This window comes from Macaca nemestrina, chromosome 18, assembly GCF_043159975.1.
Source record: "Macaca nemestrina isolate mMacNem1 chromosome 18, mMacNem.hap1, whole genome shotgun sequence".
Classification (NCBI taxonomy): Eukaryota; Metazoa; Chordata; class Mammalia; order Primates; family Cercopithecidae; genus Macaca; species Macaca nemestrina.
In genome coordinates, this window is record NC_092142.1 from 86,772,127 (window position 1) to 86,788,572 (window position 16,446).

The 16,446-nt window shown below is 58.7% G+C and overlaps 1 protein-coding gene across 1 annotated transcript in view; it reads right to left on the bottom strand.

Moving 5' to 3' along the window:
• Positions 1 to 8,993: 8,993 nt before the first annotated feature.
• LOC105488823 (solute carrier family 7 member 5) overlaps positions 8,994 to 16,446 on the bottom strand; it is a 40,049-nt gene continuing 32,596 nt past the window's right edge. Inside the window, exons 8-10 of the mRNA XM_011753262.3 lie at positions 15,684 to 15,833; positions 13,380 to 13,557; positions 8,994 to 12,042 (exon numbers count right to left, since the gene is read on the bottom strand). Of these exons, the coding sequence (XP_011751564.1) occupies positions 11,987 to 12,042; positions 13,380 to 13,557; positions 15,684 to 15,833 (384 nt within the window). The 3' untranslated portion in view covers positions 8,994 to 11,986. The remainder of the gene's footprint in view (positions 12,043 to 13,379; positions 13,558 to 15,683; positions 15,834 to 16,446) is intronic.

Sequence of the window (16,446 nt, forward strand, 5' to 3'; positions counted from 1 at the left end):
TGAGTTTTTGATTAGCCTTTCACTGAATGCGCAATTGACAGGGATAGTCCCTGACGCCTTGGTCTGGCTGAGTGAAACAAAAGCAGGTGCATTTCCGTCTCAGGAGAGCGGAGAGCGGAGGGATGAGCTTCGCAAGGCGTTTTCTTCTAGACAAACTGGGTGGGGAGGAATGTGGCTTTTTGATCTCTGTGGCGATCTTATTTAGAAATAGAATGGGAGGCAGGTTCCCAGCTTGGCTTTACGTGTTGGATTGGTGATTCGGGGCCTTGAGTTTTAGGTTCCGTTCTCGGTACTAGGATGTTCACAGTGCCCTGCCCCCACCACAATCAACTGACCTTTTCCATCCCAGGTGAATCTGCAGGTCGGCAGCGCATTCTTCCTGGGGAAGGGTCCAGGGTTCTCTAATCAGGCCCTGTTGTCTCGCCAGCATGTGTTTTGTTTTTTAAATTGAGACAGAATCTCGCTCTTTTGCCCGGGCTGGAGTGCAATGGCGTGATCTCAGCTCGCTGCAACCTCCGTCTCCCAGGTTCAAACGATTCTCCTACCTCAGCCTTCTGAGCAGCTGGGATTACAGGCGCCCACCACCAGGCCTGGCTAATTTTTGTATTTTCAGTAGAGACGGGGTTTCACCATGTCAGCCAGGCTGGTCTCAAACTCCTGACCTCAAGTGATCTGCCCGCCTCAGCCTCCCAAACTGCTAGTATTACAGACGTGAGCCACCGCACCCGGCCAACTCGCTGGCACTTTTAAGACGCCCCAAAGAGAAGGCCAAGCAGCCTCCATGCCCATCCGCTGCCTTCCATGGGGTGTGGGTGTGCAGTGGAGACCCTGACAACTCAGGACACTGGGGGAGAGTGTGCACATGGGACGGTGGGGTGAGTGTCCGAGTGCCGGACTGTGACTGCCCAATGGGTTCTTCCCACGCACTCCACAGACAAAATCAATCCACTGAGACTGTGCACTGCAGTAAAGAAAGAGTTTAATTGTCACGAGGGATCACCTGAGGTCAGGAGTTCGAAACCAGCCTGGCCAACATGGCCAAACCCCATCTCTACTAAAAATACAAAAATTAGCCAGGCGTGGGGATGGGTGCCTGTAATCCCGGCTACTCAGGAGGCTTAGGCAGGAGAATCACTGAACCCAGGAGGCAGAGGCTGCAGTGAGCCGAGATCTTGCCACTGTGCTCCAGCCTGGGCGACAGAAAAAAAAAATATAATAAATTGTCACAAGGCTGGCCATGCCACAAGGGAGATGGAATTATTACTCAAATCAACCTCCCGGAAGGCATGGAGGTTAGGGGATTTTCAAAGACTAAATTTCTCCCAAAGCTAGCTTGGCGCACACCCAGGAATGAAGCCAGCCAGCCTGTGAGGTGAGGAGCGGGATGGAGGCAGCCATGTCAAATTTCTCTTCTGTCATAGTTTTGCAAAGGTGGTTTCAGGACAGGGCAGGAAGGGCCTGTAACCTGCAGGTGCTTGACAATGAAAAAAGGAGAGTAAGGCCACACACAGCATCTCCACATCCAAAGTCCCGAGGAGGGGTGTCCTGCAGTGGGGAGAGAGGGAGAGACCACCAGGGGCCCTAGAAGGAGGAGGTGCCTCATGCAGCTCACCTAGGAACCCATCTTCATCTCCACAGCGTGGAACTCCACGAGTCCTGGAAAGCTCTCCCGTATGTTCCGGAAACAGCTCACTGCAAAGATCCCCTTCCCACAGGACTGAGATGAGACTCGGGGACGCTGGGTCCGTTCAGAAAGGCCAGATGATGGCCTCATCCGCGATTCCCTGAGCTGTTTTGTCCCCACAGATCCAGCAGAACAAAATAATTGTTTAGAGAAACAACAAAAAGAGCTTGTTCAGCTTCTCTGCCTCCTCCAAACCCTGAACCTGGAGACCCCTCAGCCTAGCTCCCCCTGGGTCAGCCTGTAACTCCCACCTTAGCCCCTGAGACTGGGCTGGCCAGGGGGGACCTGCTGTATCTGCTGCCCCTCAGGCCCCCTCACGCCACTCCCCCACCGATTCTTTCCAGCCTGTTCCCTCCCTCCATCAAGGAAAACCCCTTTTGCTGACTCTGGAGGCCTTGCAGGCCTGTAAGTTGGAGAGGAATGTACCCCTACTGTGAGACGCCCCCTCACCCCTCCGCAAGCCCTGCGCTAATCCTTTTGGAATAAAGCTGTCCTTACTAAATCCGGATTTGTTTTTTATTTGACAATTTCTTCTCTGTGAAATTCTCAGCTCAACTCAAGGGACGGAGCCAAGCTTAGAAATAAAACAGGAGCAGCGTCAACAGATGTCAGGAGTGGGGCCTCGTTTCTGCGTGGTGCATTCTGAGACCTGGGCACGCCGTCCCAAGAGGGCAGCAGACGCTGGGGAAAGGGTCACTGCCGCTGAAGGAGAGGGAGGGGGCCAGCGGAGGATCCGGGCTCCTTCCGGCCCCTGGCCGCCTGAAGATGCAGCGTGGCCCTGGCAGTGTTTGAAACGCGGTCATTAAGGAGTGAAATCGGTGCGGTGAGTTGTGCAGAATGTGGTGAAACCTCCCCAGAGTGTGCAACCTCTCGGGAGCCCGGGTCCGAGCCCACCGTGTCCTCACCCAGACCTGCCCACGCCTCTCTCCCAGCTGTCAGGAGTTGTCAAGGGGATTAAGGGGATTCTCTTTGCCGTTCATGGGAACGGCAGCGGGATTAGCTGGGGCCTCCTACCGAGGAGGGGGTGCGCTCGGGGCAGCCCAGACGACGCGACACTCAGAGAGCTTGGAGGGGCGGTGACCAGAGGTAGGTCACAGCCAGACACCAAGGCCTTGACTTTGGGGCGTCATTTCATGGGTGAGAACCCTCCCTTGGCTGGAGGTGAGGCTGGGGCCACACACCCATTCCCCAGCCAGCCTTTGCAGAGGTCAATGAGAGAGAGGCAAATTCTGGAACCTTTCCTCACCCTCTTTGACCCGGAGAGGATTTAATCTGGAACGAGGCTGGTTGAGACTAGTTTTGTGAGGGATCTGTCCACCTAGGGTGCCAGTGCGTTTTACAAGGCTCGCTTTCGTGGTGCAGTTGAGTTCCCACTCGCAGAAAGTACTCACCCCATGGCTATAAGGCAAAGGGCTGGGTCTTGTAGGAACCGGACCCCAAGCAGGGAACAGGTCAGTGCAGGGCCTGTTTGTTTGGAGTGGCTGCACGTGCACAAGGGACAGGAATGTAGGCGTTTCTGGCTGGAGGGAGAAGGTGGGACAAGCACAACAGCACCTTCGGGGGGAGCATTTGTGTTTCCACTGGAGATGAGGCCAGGTGTCCTGCACTCAGGTTGCCCTGTGAGGAATTGAGGCCAGGCCCAGAAGGAGGGTGGGATGGAAGGGAGGGGCAGTCTTGCGGATGAGGGGTCAGGTGTCCAGGCCCTCCAGGTGCACAGGTTGGAGAACCCAGGTTCTCCATGTGTGTGGGTCCTCCAAGTGCCCAGGCCGTCCAGGTGCCCACGTCCTCCAGGTGCTCACATCCTCCAGGTACTCAGGCCCTCCAGGTGCCCACGCCCTCCAGGTGCCCACGCCCTCCATGTGCCCACATCCTCCAGGTGCCCACGCCCTCCAGGTTCCCGGGTCATCCGGGTGCACAGGTTTGTGAGTTGCTCCCACTGTGTGCTTCCTACCATTTTGCATCCAATGCACACGGATCCACTCCGACCTCTTGGCTCTCCTGGATCACCCCAGGCAGGTGAAGGAATGTTTTGGAGCCCCATTTTCTCCTCCCTGAGACAGGGTGGCACCTGGCCGCCGCCTCTGGGTGCTGCAGGCTCAGTTCACTTGCCCACGCTGGAGCCTTCAGGCCAAGCCTCGGGGAGCACAGAACCTCGGGACAGTGGGGATCCAGGGCCCCCAGAAATCCAGCTGAAGGAGCTTCAGGGTGACTCCACCTCCCCTGTCCCTCAGAGCAGATGTTCCTAGAATGTTCGTCCTTAGAGCAAGTGAATTAGCGTTCCACCAAGGCTGCCCAGGGAGGGGAAGGGGCAGGGTGTGTGGGGCCCAGCGTGGGCACCAAGCCTGTGTCATCTGTGGTCTCAGTGGGCAGGCAGGTGGTACCGGAAGAGCCATCTCCATCCACTGTCTCCCCTCCGTGCTCTCCCAAGGCGTGGCCCCTCCCCAGGCTGAGGACCCCTCCCCACCATCACCATCTCTGCAGCGTTTTGGCTGAAGACCAAGGACTTCCAGGCTCTTTAGAGGCCAGAGGGGCATCCTGCGTTTGGGACAGTTGGCGGTGACCCAGCCCAGGTGGGGAGTGACCAGAGGACACCCAGGCAGAGCCACTGTTCCCTCCAGGACTCCTGCACCCCCGCTCTGCCCAGATGTTGGCTCCCCACCCTGCCCGGGCTAGGACCCCCATTCACCTCCCTCCACAATTCCCGCAGCCTGTGAAGCCCACGTCCTCGGGCGGTTTTGGCTGACTCCAGGGCAGGGTTGCCTCCTCCTGTCCCAGGCGTGCAGCTCTCACAAACACAGCTGGCAAGCACAGTGTGGCGAGCTCAGGAGGATGGTCTAGGATGCAGGAGTCACCAGGAGGGGTCCCAGCCTGCAGCCCACCGTCTTCTGTGTCGGGCTCTTCCCACCACCGCTTTTCCTCCTCCCTCTGCTTTGCTCTGTCCTCCACCCTCCTCTGCACTGGAAGCCTCTCCAGGCCTGAAGGCGGAGTTGCCGGAGCTGTTGCTTGATTAGGGCCGTGGCCCCCATCCCCTGGCCAGGGGAATTCTCTCTCCTCTCCCCTTTTTTCCTCCCCACTTCCCCCTTTCCTCCCTCTTCTCTCACCCTGAGCTGGGTTAGGCAGATCGGCTCTGAGCACAGAGGCAGAAGCACGTTGATTCCGGTCCTCTCAGGGGCCAAGACCCTTTTACATCAGAGCTGGTGAAGGCAGCTGCCCCTGGGCTGGGGGAGGGGCCAGAGCACCACAGAGCCGAGGTCCCCGCTTTCCAGGCCAATGCCTTCCTTCTGTTTCCCTCCCTTTCCTACACCGGGGGTTAGGGTTTAATGTGTGTCTCCATGCCTCCATGTGCTTCTGCCCGCAGTTCCCAGCAGGTCGTAAGAGCTGCCCAGAGTTCCGTCCAGCGGGACCTCACGGGAAGACAGGCTCCCAGCAAGGAGCTCTGCGGGAGGGCGAGGTAGCAGGAGAGGGCTGGTCATGGCGAGACCTGGGCTTTCTGCAATGAGGGGCGGTGAGAGGATTGGTCACTGGTTCCTTCAGGAAGCCCTGCTTTCCTGGGGAGGGCGCACCTGATAGGCGGCTTCATTCAAATGTGTTTGGGGCTCCCGCCCCCACAAACGCTCCCCCCTCACCCTCTCTCTGGGGGAGAGGGAGCTGCCACACACCATTCGTTTACGCCCGCTGTCTCCCACGGTGCTCAAGGCATTGAAGTGTCAGTTGGAGGGAAGGCAGAGCATGCATGGCAGGCCTTGCTGGGTCCACCGGGATGAGGCCAGGCCATACACAGCACCTTTCTTGGCCTCATCAATGATTCTCTGAGCTGTTTTTGTCCCCACAGATCCATCAGAATGAAATGCCTGTTGACCAGACTCGAGTTCAGCTCCTCTCCCTCCGGCAGGCCCTGAACCTGGACCCCCTCGGCCTGGGCCAGCCGGTGACTCCCCACCCCTGAGGGAGTGCTGGCCCAGGGAAGCTGATTCATCATCCCTCAGGCTCCCCACCCCACTCCCCACACAAGAACAAAGAACAAGGTTGAATTCTTTCAAGCCTTGTTCACATCCCCCATGAAAGAAAACCTTTGGCCAGGCACAGTGGTTCATGCCTGGAATCCCAACACCTGGGGAGGCTGAGGCAGGCAGGTCACTTGAGGCCAGGAGTTCAAGACCAGCCCGGCCAACATGGTGAAACCCCATCTCTACTAAAAATAAAAATTTAAAAAAGTAGCCAGGCATAGTGGTAAGCGCCCATAATCCCAGCTTCTCTGGAGGCTGAGGCAGGAGGATCACTTGACCCTGGGAGGCTGAGGCTGCAGTGAACTGAGATAGTACCACTGTACTCCAGCCTGGGTGACAGAGTGAGACCCTGTCTCAAAGAAAAAAAAAAAAAAAAAGTCTGGGTTGGGCTTTGATTTTGACAGGTAGGGGAATGTCAAAATCAAAGCCCAACCCAAACTTTTTTTTTTTCCTTTGAGACAGGGTCTCACTCTACCTGTGTCCACCTCCATTTACAGGGCTGGACATTGGCCCCCGCAGTGGTCTGGCTGAAGGGAGCCCCTCCCATCTTCCCACAGACCTGCGCCCCACCCAAGGGCCCAGTTGCCGCTCACTTGGGGTCCCCGAGCTGAGATGGGATGCTGGCTTCATTCTTTTCACCTCTTCCACAAATACTGACCAAGGCTTTTGTTTGACCAGACCCTAGAGCTGGGGGACCCGGCAGGGGACAGGGCAGATGAGGACCTGTCTTCAGGAACCTTCCTGGGGTGGGGGTTCACCCATGGGTGACTGCAAGAATGCCAACACCAGCACTGCGGGTGCCGACCGTGCTCTGGGGCAGACGGGCTGGCAGAAGGCACCGTCAGGGCAGGTGTCTGACCATGAAGGGTGGCTGGAGCGAGAGTGGTCCAGGCTGAGCGGAAGGCAGTGGAAAGCCCCGGGATTGGGAGGGGGTTGGGGCAGAGCTTTGGGGACTCCAGGGGCCCAGCCTGACTGGAAAAGGGAGATTGGCCGGGGCCACGCCAGATGGGGCTGTGGCTCTGTGGGGCGTCTGCATTTCTCTTCAGGGCAGGAGGAGCTCTTCTGACTGGTGTCCAGCAGGGGTTTGAGGGATGAAGAACAAATCAGGGTTGTTTTTTGTTTGTTTGTTTGTTTTTTTCTGAGACGGAGTTTTGCTCTGTCGCCCAGGCTGGAGTGCAGTGGCGTGATCTTGGCTCACTGCAAACTCCACTTCCCAGGTTCACGCCATTCTCCTGCCTCAGGTCCCGAGTGGCTGGGACTACAGGCGCCGCCACCACGCCCGGCTAATTTTTTGTATTCTTAGTAGAGACAGGGTTTCACCGTGTTAGCCAGGATGGTCTCGCTCTCCTGACCTCACGATCCGCCCACCTCAGCCTCCCAAAGTGCTGGGATTACAGGCGTGAGCCACTGCGCCCGGCCAAATCAGGGTTTTTAAAGGAGTCGATTTGAAAAGGTTATTGCAGGCTGGGCATGGTGGCTCACGCTTGTCATTCTAGCACTTTGGGAGGCTGAGGCGGGTGGATCACCTGAGGTCAGGAGTTCAAGGCCAGCCTGGCCAACATAGTGAAACCCCATCTCCACTAAAAATACAAAAATTTAGCCGGGCATGGTGGCACACGCTTGTAATCCCAGCTACTCGAGAGGCTGAGGCAGGAGAATTGCTTGAACCTGGGAGACAAAGGTTGCAGTGAGCTGAGATCACACCACTGCACTCCATCCTGGGTGACAGGGTGAGACTCTGTCTCAAAAAAAAAAAAAAGGTTATTGCAGCACCGAGGACTATCGCGATGGGGGAACTCTGCTCCCACCGCAGGGTCTACAAGGAGCTCCAGGGCTAGGCGAAGGCTTTTTGTTTTTTTAAGCTCCCAGCCCCACCCTTGGGTATCACTCAACGGGCTCCCAGGGAGTCCCCAGACGCTGGTGCAGGTGTGTGGGGGCCTGCTTCACTGGTGACCTCACGTGGCCAGTGTCAGGGGCTGGGGCAGCCCGAGTTTGAGTTCTCTTCTCCTTCCTGTCCCTCAACAAGCCCATCACAATGATCAGTCCCCGAAGGGGTACGCACCTGCCCCAGCTCCATCCAAGGTCCCCAGCTCCATCCAAGGTCCCCAGCTCCAAAAACTGCTTTCCAAATTCCAGCTCCCTTAGAGGGCGGCCAGTTCTCAATCGTGAGGGGTGAGCTATAGGATTAATTTGCCTTTGAATAGCAGAGAGGCCTGGGCCTCATCTTCCCAGCAGCGGAAGCATTATTATAATGCACCCGAATTCTCCCAGAGCCCACGGGAGGTGGGTAGGCCCTTACTGCCTGGGTGGTCAGAGTGGGGGGCTCACACAGATCCTGGGCCAGGGCTCCATGTGACCCCAGTTGCCGCAAAGGTTCCCAGCACCCCAGAATGCCCTGGTCCACCACTGGGCAAGGTCTCCCTAATGGAAGGGCCGCGGGGAGGAGGGTGCCCAGCGCACTAGAGAAAAGCTGCCCAACCCCCAGTCCCAGGAGACCTGCAGCCAGGAGGCCTCTTTGCTAACACCCCGTGGAGCTGACTGCTCACTCCAGTGACTTCATATTTCTGGCACCTGGAGCCTTCCTGGTTCCTTGTGGGACTCTGTGGCTCCAGGATAAGACTCAGATTATGGGACCCACTCAGGGCCTGTGACCCCAATCCCTGTCCCCCACCTCCCGTTCAGCTGGGACGAGACTGCATGGGTCCTGCAGACAGGCACCTCCACTGGATCCAGGATGGAGCCCCACGGTTGCCCTCCCACCCGGTGCTGGGAGGTAGATGAGGGGTTCATGCTCTGAGCCCCGGACTTGCCCTCTTAACTGAGAGGCTCGGGAGTGTTCTGGGAACACAGAATCAGTGCTGCTTCCTCTCTTGCTCTGATCCCAGCCTAGAGAAAAGCTTCTTTCCTGACCTCCCAGGATCTGGAGCCCTGCATCCTCCCAGCGCGTGACTTCCAAGCCCTTCCCAACTTCACCCCTGCAGCTCCCTGGGACTGGAACCTTCCCCCTCCTCCCTGGTGGTCTCCACCTGAATGTCCCTGTGCAGGCTGCCTGCCCCCTACTGCAGTGGCAGATCCGAGATCCCGGCTCAGCCCCCACATCCTCGAGGGGTGCGTGCTCACATGTGATGCCTATGCTACCTACCGGTCCATGGCTCACCCCCACCCAGCGGCCTCAGTGGGCTGTCGGTGAATGAATGAATGAATATGTGGAGGTGGGAAGGAATGGGGTGGCCAAGAGGGGGCCAGGAACGTTCCCGCACACAGAGCCCGGCGCGGAAGAAAAGAACACGGAACATCAGCGGTAGGATGATTGAGTGTTTCTTTAAAAATAAAAACCCCACAAAAAAGCCAGAACACCCCTACCCACCCCAGCCCAGTGTAACAGGTTAGCCATTAACACAGAATAGAAACGGTCCCAGGCACACACGTCATTACTCGGCAGAGGGTGTCCGGCCTGGTCAGCCGACGTCACAGTGGATGGCCCTGCGTGGTCGGGACACAGACGAGGAGCAGGCGTGGCACCTGCGCCACGCAGAGCAGCAAGGCTGAGCACGACCACTGGAAATAAATAAACACGGTGCCGACAGCATCTTTAAATTAGTAAGACGTTAGCACAAAACAAAAAAGCAAAACGACTGAAAAAACACTTGTTTTGGTGGGGTGTGCTTGAAAACACCTGAAACCCACAAGTGGAAACCTTCGGGGATGTTTGTCAGTGGAGTGTGGAGAAAAAGGGACGGAAAAGCAGAGTCTTCTGAGACGGTCCCCTGTGGTACTCCAACACAGGAGGAAGGGGAGGGTGAAGCAGGCCTCAGTCAGCACCTCGGGACACGGCCCCTACCTTCTGAAGTGGGGTCCCCAGGCTGGGGTGGGGCACACAGCACCAAGGATCACAGACTGGACCCCCCATCGACCTTCTGCGGAGGAGCTCCCACCCCAGCCCAGATGCCTGGAAGAGACCTATGCAGTGTGAAGATGGACCCCAGCGGCCCCCGCCATTTCACTCAGCAGCTACTTCCCACAACAGACACAGAACAGCCCCCATGCTCGCCCACAGCCGCAGCAGCCAACAGGCAAGCACGTGTCATCGAGAGTCCGCTGGCTCCCCGCATCCTTGAGGCATGCCCACCTCCCAGAGCAGGAGGCTGGAACAGAACGGCATCCCGAGGACCCCTACCCGAGGCGGGAAGGGAAGAGGCCGACGTCGTGCATGGGCCCCGCCAGCTCCAGTGGGACACATGCGTCCAGGCAGCACCTCTCCCAGAGCCGGGGCTGTGGCCGCCTACAATGTCCCCTGCCTCCTGGATTCGCACAGCAACGCGCCAGGCAGGTAGGGCACCAGCTACTGTCCTTATCTGCCGCCCAGAGAACAGGCCCGGAGGGAAGAGGTCTTGCCCAACAGTCCATCTGCCCACTGGGGGTCCTCGGCGTCCGGACTGTGGGCTGTCCCTTGGACGAGTGGGATTCGGCCCCAGGAAGGATGCAGTACCCATGAGCAGACGCTGTGGAAGTCGGTCCATGTGCAGCAGGAAGCAACGGGGCGGGGGTGCCAGGGCTGGATGGGCCCCTGGGCTCTGGAATAAAAGTCTTCATTCCTCAAGCAAGAGAGATGGACATCTGGCCCCAGGTCCCCAAACTGTCTATCAGGTTTCTGCAGGCCCACTGGATGATGAGGGGGTCCTGGGGCCCAGGCAGGGGGCGGCAGGCTCCACTGAGCACCTGCTCAGAGCTTGCGGCTTGAGCAGCCGCTGGTCAGTGAAGCCATGTCCAGCCCCGCTCCGGTGGCTCCCGGCTTGGGGTACTCAGGGTTGTGCCACAGGCCAGCTCCTCCAGCCACAGAGGAGCACTGGAGTGATTCTGGACCACTTGGCTCCACCTCTAGCTGGGGAGAAGAGAAGCCAGAGCCCCCCAGACCTCAGGAGGGCCCCGGTGGGGTCTTCTTGTTCTGCGGGCCCCTGGCTGCTGCCACAGAGGCAGCAACAGCTCAGGAAAGTGGACCACACTGGCCGGGCCTCGGCTGCCTCCCATAGGGAAAAAAATTCACGGGAACAACAGAAACAGTGGGGGCTGCTATCTCCCTCTCTGCAGGAGGGTGAGGACTGGGTGAGAGCCCAGGGACCTCCAAACGCAGGCGGCAGAGAGGTGAGCAGTGCTTGGCTCTGTCTCCTAGACAACGGGCATCAGGAGGACCAGGACAAGACGTGAGGGTGACAGGGAGAGTGGGGAGGTGCTTTGGCCGGGAGGCGGAACCCAGCCCTGGCCAGAAGGGGCTGCTGGGCAGGGATTTGGGCAGCACAGAGGCCAAAGCTTTGGAGCCTGAGGGCAGCTGTGGCCTCCAGGACAGGGGACACTGCTGTGTGGAGCCCAGAGCAGGTTCCCACTTGGGTACCTGGCCACGGTGTGTCTGCTTTTCTTGCCTGCGTCTAGAAGACTGAAGGGCAGGGCTTTGTCTGCATGAACCAGAACTCAGCCTCCAAAACTGGACACAGAAATAGCCGGGAGGTTGCACTGCCCAGAGGCCAGGCCTGGTGAGCTAGGGGAGATGCCGGCACCCCCCGCACCCCGGGGCTGTTCCCTGGCTTGGGATGGTGTCTCGGGGCTAGGATATACGCTCTGGAGTCCAACAGGGCCTCAGGTACCTCCTGGGAGGAGCTCTGGAATCACCCACCTCGGACCCTCCACCTCGCCTGGATCCCCCACCCCCATCCCAGTGCCACCCTACAGCTGAGTTTCCACTCTGCAAACCCTAAGGCAGAGACATAAGCCCACAGGGTTGGTTTTCATGAATGTCACAAGCACATGAGTTTGGGCAGCTGTCCGGCTTTCAGTGCAAGTCTATGGTAGCAATGAGGTTTCCAGTCTCAGTAGCTCTGTTCGCCCAGGGTCTGGTCCCTTGGGGCACATAGTGTGCAGGAGAAAGGAAGGCTCCTGCCCTCCCCAGCTCCTTAAAAAATCATCATCCTAGTGGTGTCAAGTTGACCCAAAATTTAAGTTAAAAAAAAAAACAACAAAACAAGTAAACAAAGGAGGGAAGAGAAAAGGGGCCCGACGAGACCAAACGCTGCTCCTGGGCAGGAGCACAGGCACACCTGGGTCCCGGACTCGACCTCAGTTGAGGGACGAGATTCGTACCAGAGTTTTCACAGCAGCTCCGCCGCCTGACCTGGGAGGGACAGCGAGGGACTGGGATGCGCAGCTGAGCTGTGGACTGTGGGGAACCGGAGTGGGTTCGAGGGGGTGAGCTGCGTTAACTGGCCTCTGTGCACGCTCCTCTGGCAGCCTCTTGGCCTCCTGGCTATGTCTCCTGAGGAACCACCTGCATGAGCTTCTGACACAGGACGGTCGTGGAGACTGTCAGGAGAGAAGACAGCTGTGTTAACCTGGGGGCTGGACAAGCACCAGTGGGACATGGGGGCGTGAGCTGGGGCTCCCCTAGCCCTGCTGTCACCTAACCCAGCACTGCCGCCCCTCCCAAAGTTGCAGAGAAGCCAGAGCTGGGATTTTAAGGAACCCTCCCTTGTGTACTTGTGCAGGTGGATACCGGGTGCCCGAGGCGCTGTCTCCTGCTGAAATGCAGAAGGGCCGCATCCCACTCGGCCCACCCCTTGCCTGCTTCAGAACCCTGGGGAGGCGGAGTGCAGCCCGTGGAGCACACAAACCAGGCCCTGGAGTCTCGGCAAAGTGCAACGGGGCAATGACAGGCCTTCCTGCAGGTCCACACCCGGGCCAGCACCTGGACACACACCCGGACTGTTCACAGCAGCCAGGCTGTCCTGCGGGCAGGGCTGGAGGGGCCAATCTGCTAAGGGTTCTCGAAAGACCTGTCACGCCTGGGACTTCTGCAGAGACATGGCTCCGGGGAGGGAGACTGGTTTCAGGATAGACGGGGTTTTGCTTTAAGCTCTTGGTGTCCTGAATGACAGTTAATGCAGATCCCACTGCAAAGCTTGAGGCAAATGTTCTACCATGACCCTAGGCCCGCAGGCACCTCGGCGTTTTTCTAGGAGCCTGGCCACATTTACAGGCGCAGAGGATGGGGTCCTGAGCTTGGTGGTAAAGCACCCCCGGGTCGCTGCTGCACCCCCGGGTCTCTGGTCAGAGAGGAGGGTTTCTCCCTCTGCCTTTTTTTTTTTTTTTTTTTTTTCTGAGACAGAGTCTTGCTCTGTCACCCAGGCTGGAGTACAATGGTGAGATCTCAGCTCACTGCAACCTCTGTCTCCTGGGTTCAAGTGATTCTCCTGCCTCAGCCTCCCTAGTAGCTGGGATTACAGGTGTGTGCCACCACGCCCAGCTAATTTTTGTATTTTTAGTAGAGACAGAGTTTCACCATGTTGGCCAGGCTGGTCTTGAACTCCTGACCTCAATTGATCCACCTGCCTCTGCCTCTTTCTGCCTTTCTCAGTAAGTCTGCTGTGTCAGCTGGTGGCAGCCAGCAGGATTTTGTCACTTGGCAGCAGTAGCCTGGTGTTCTGGACTCCCTCGTCCTGAGAGATGAGCTGGTGCTGCGCTGAGCGTCTTATCCCCGAGACATGTGGGCTGCGTGTCACTGGCAGACACTGCAGGGACCTGAACCCTCCTGCCACCCAACACGCTTGGCTCCGTGTGGGTGGAGATGGCCGACGCCTCTCAACTCCCTTCGCTGCCCAGGGCAGAGGGTACCGTGGGCTGCGTGCCAGTGAGATACTCACAGATGCCCTGGAGGAGCCACTGGGGCTTGTTTTTCCACCAGACCCCGAAGAAGTAGACGGGCAGCCCGCTGAGGATGATGGTGAAGCCGATGCCACACTCCACGGGCGTCTTCCAGAAGGAGACGGCGATCAGGAAGAGGCAGGCCAGGATGAAGAACACGGGCAGGGCCAGGTTCACCTGGAGCAGAGGACAGGGCCTGGATGAGCCTCCCTCCCCCATGCCCCGAGGTTCCTCAGCCCTCCTGGGCCCTCCACACCCACAGCCGCTGACTTCCAGGTCACCAGGATGTGAGCTGCACCCCATCTGCCTCACGCACTGGCCTGTCCCACTCTAGCCTCTGCAGACAGTGCTGGGCCTGGATCTGGCTCACGCACCGGCCTGTCCCGCCCTAGACTCCGCACACAGGGCTGGGCACGTTGCCAGGGGCTCAGGCGGCTGCTGATGAGGGATGGAAGGAGCCAGCTTCATCTCCCGAGGCCTCCCATGGGCAGGGAAGGTCACAGCTCCATTCCCACATCACAGGCCTGGAAACCCTGAGCCGCCAGGACACGCAGGGGCCTGATGCTTCCAGGAGACAGTGGCCACCCACTAAGAAGCCAGGAGACCACCCTCTTGGAGACCCTGTTGTGGACACCACTGAGCAAAAGCCCATCCCTGAAGCTGTAGCCTAAACTGTCACCTTCAGCAGACGAGCTCCACCCGGCACAGAAGCCAGGCAGGGCTGTGAGGAGCCTGCAGGCCCAGCCCGTGACCCGCGGTTCGGCACGGCTGTGGGATTGACTCGGCCGTCCTGAATCCATACTTGGACAGGGCACCCTGGGAGACGCGGGGCTGACCACGTGTCCTAGCCCATCAGTGCAGGCCGCATGGTTGCCCTGTCACCAGGGAACAGACACCAACCCCGTGCCCAGGCTCACAGTGAGCAGAGCCAAGCCTACCCCATGCCCAGGTCCCCATGGGGGCTGAGCCCCCGCCGTGTCCGGTGACTGCCCTGTGCCGCCTCTCCTGGGCCAGGCTGGGCCTCCTGCTGCCCTCCAAGGCCCTGTGGCTAGGCTGGCACAGCAGGCACAAGCTGGTGCCCATGTAGGGTGGCTCCTCCTTGCCCTCTGCAGCCTTCTTTCAGGGCTGCATCTGGGTTCTTGTGCTGACCATATTTTAAAGCCCGTTTTTTTTCTTTTTTTTCTGAGACGGAATCTTGCCCTGTTGCCCAGGCTGGAGTGCAGTGGCGCAATCTCGGCTCACTGCCAAGCTCCACCTCCCGGGTTCACGCCGTTCTCCTGCCTCAGCCTCCAGAGTAGCTGGGACTACATCCACACACCATCGCGACTGGCTAATTTTTTATATTGTTAGTAGAGACAGGGTTTCACCATGTTAGCCAGGATAGTCTTGATCTCCTGACCTCGTGATCCGCCCACCTCGGTCTCCCAAAGTGCTGGGATTACAGGCGTGAGACACTGCACCCGGCCTAAAGCCCCTGTTAAACAGTGATCACAGGCACCCCTGGGGCCCCCAGGCTTCAGGAACACAGAGGAAGAGATGGTCTGGGCAGGGAAGCTGGGCTACTGTGATAGCCATATGCTAGCTGAGTGACAAAAGCTACTGGCCAGCAGCCACCAGGGGCTCTGGCCTCTTGTTCTGTGTCATGGCCAGGGCAGCGTAGCTTGCTGGGCCCCAGGCAGGAGCATGGTCTCTGCTGGATGGCCCCCTTTTTGAAGAAAGCAGCTCACTGATAACAGCTGCCCCTCTGAATGAGCTGCTGGGGATGGGGAGAGTCCAGTGGGGCCCAGGCGCTCCTTGGGCCGGGTACCCTGCATTCCACCTGCCAGCACAGCCGCGACAGCCCTTTGAATGCCGTGCCAGGCCCGGCTCTACCCTGCCCCTGGCAGGGGCTCACCACCGCCCACCTACGACTGCAATGTCCTTATCTGCTTCCCTCCATTCAAGGGCACACAAGCTCTGTGCCATCTGTTGTCCTTTGAGGAACCCCAGCTCCTGCAATCACACTGGGCACTCTCGTAGCTGGGTCAACAGTCATCACCAGAATTAGCTGACCCCGTGTCTGCTGCAAAAGCACGGGCACACACGGCCTTGCACCCCTCCCACTGGGACCCCCTGCGGCATGAGCCCTGGTTTGCCAAGGGGAGACTCGGGCTTGATGTGGACGTGGCCCTGCCCAGGTGCATGCAGGCAGGGGCAGGTCCAGAGGCTGAGCTGGGATGCTGGCTCCCGACTCAGGGTCCTTAGGACCCATGGACCCTGCCTCTGTGAAGGCTGCCTGGGGGAGCCGGAGGCCCTGGGCTCACCTTGATGGGCCGCTCCAGCTCGGGCTTTCTATAGCGCAGCCAGATCATGCCGATGATGGCCAGGGCCACGCAGAGCCAGTTGAAGAAGCTGAAGAAGTTGATGACGGAGAAGATGTCCTTGGAGAAGGCATAGAGCAGCGTCATCACGCACTGGAAGAGAGAGGCGGCTGGCTGAGCCCTGGAGCCCACAACTAGGGCTGGGGAGGGCCGTGGTAGCCACTGGGGACTGTCTATCCTGGCTGGGCCCAGCTGAGCACCAGGGAATTTTGTTTTAAAGGAGAAACCTCATCTGAGCAACATGCAAGGTCTTAGAGGAGGAAAGGAGGGAAGGAGAGAAGGAAGGAGGAGAGGAGGAGGGAAGGAGGGAGAGGAGGGAAGGAGGGAGGAGGGAAGGGAGAAGGAAATGGAGACCACATTTGGGTTACGGACAGGTGAAGAGCACAGTGTACACATGCAGCTGGGCTCCGCTGGACTGTGGCTTTGTGTGTGAGGGCCACAACCTGACCTAACTCAGGGGTCACCAAGAAAACTGTTTCTGTAACCCCCAGCACAGCTGTGCTCCCGAGGACCGTGCAGCTGCCAGAGAGTCCAGGACTCACTGCCCTTCCTGACTCGCTTCTAACACAGGGAAGGATTAGTAAGCAAGGGCCAGGATCTCTGAGGCCAGACCACAGCTTCCTCTGCTGTCTCTCACTGGTTTTGACGGAAGCAGCCTGTAGGGAGGCCAGTGTGCTGAGGGGCGGGGCCTGCAGCCCATAGTCAT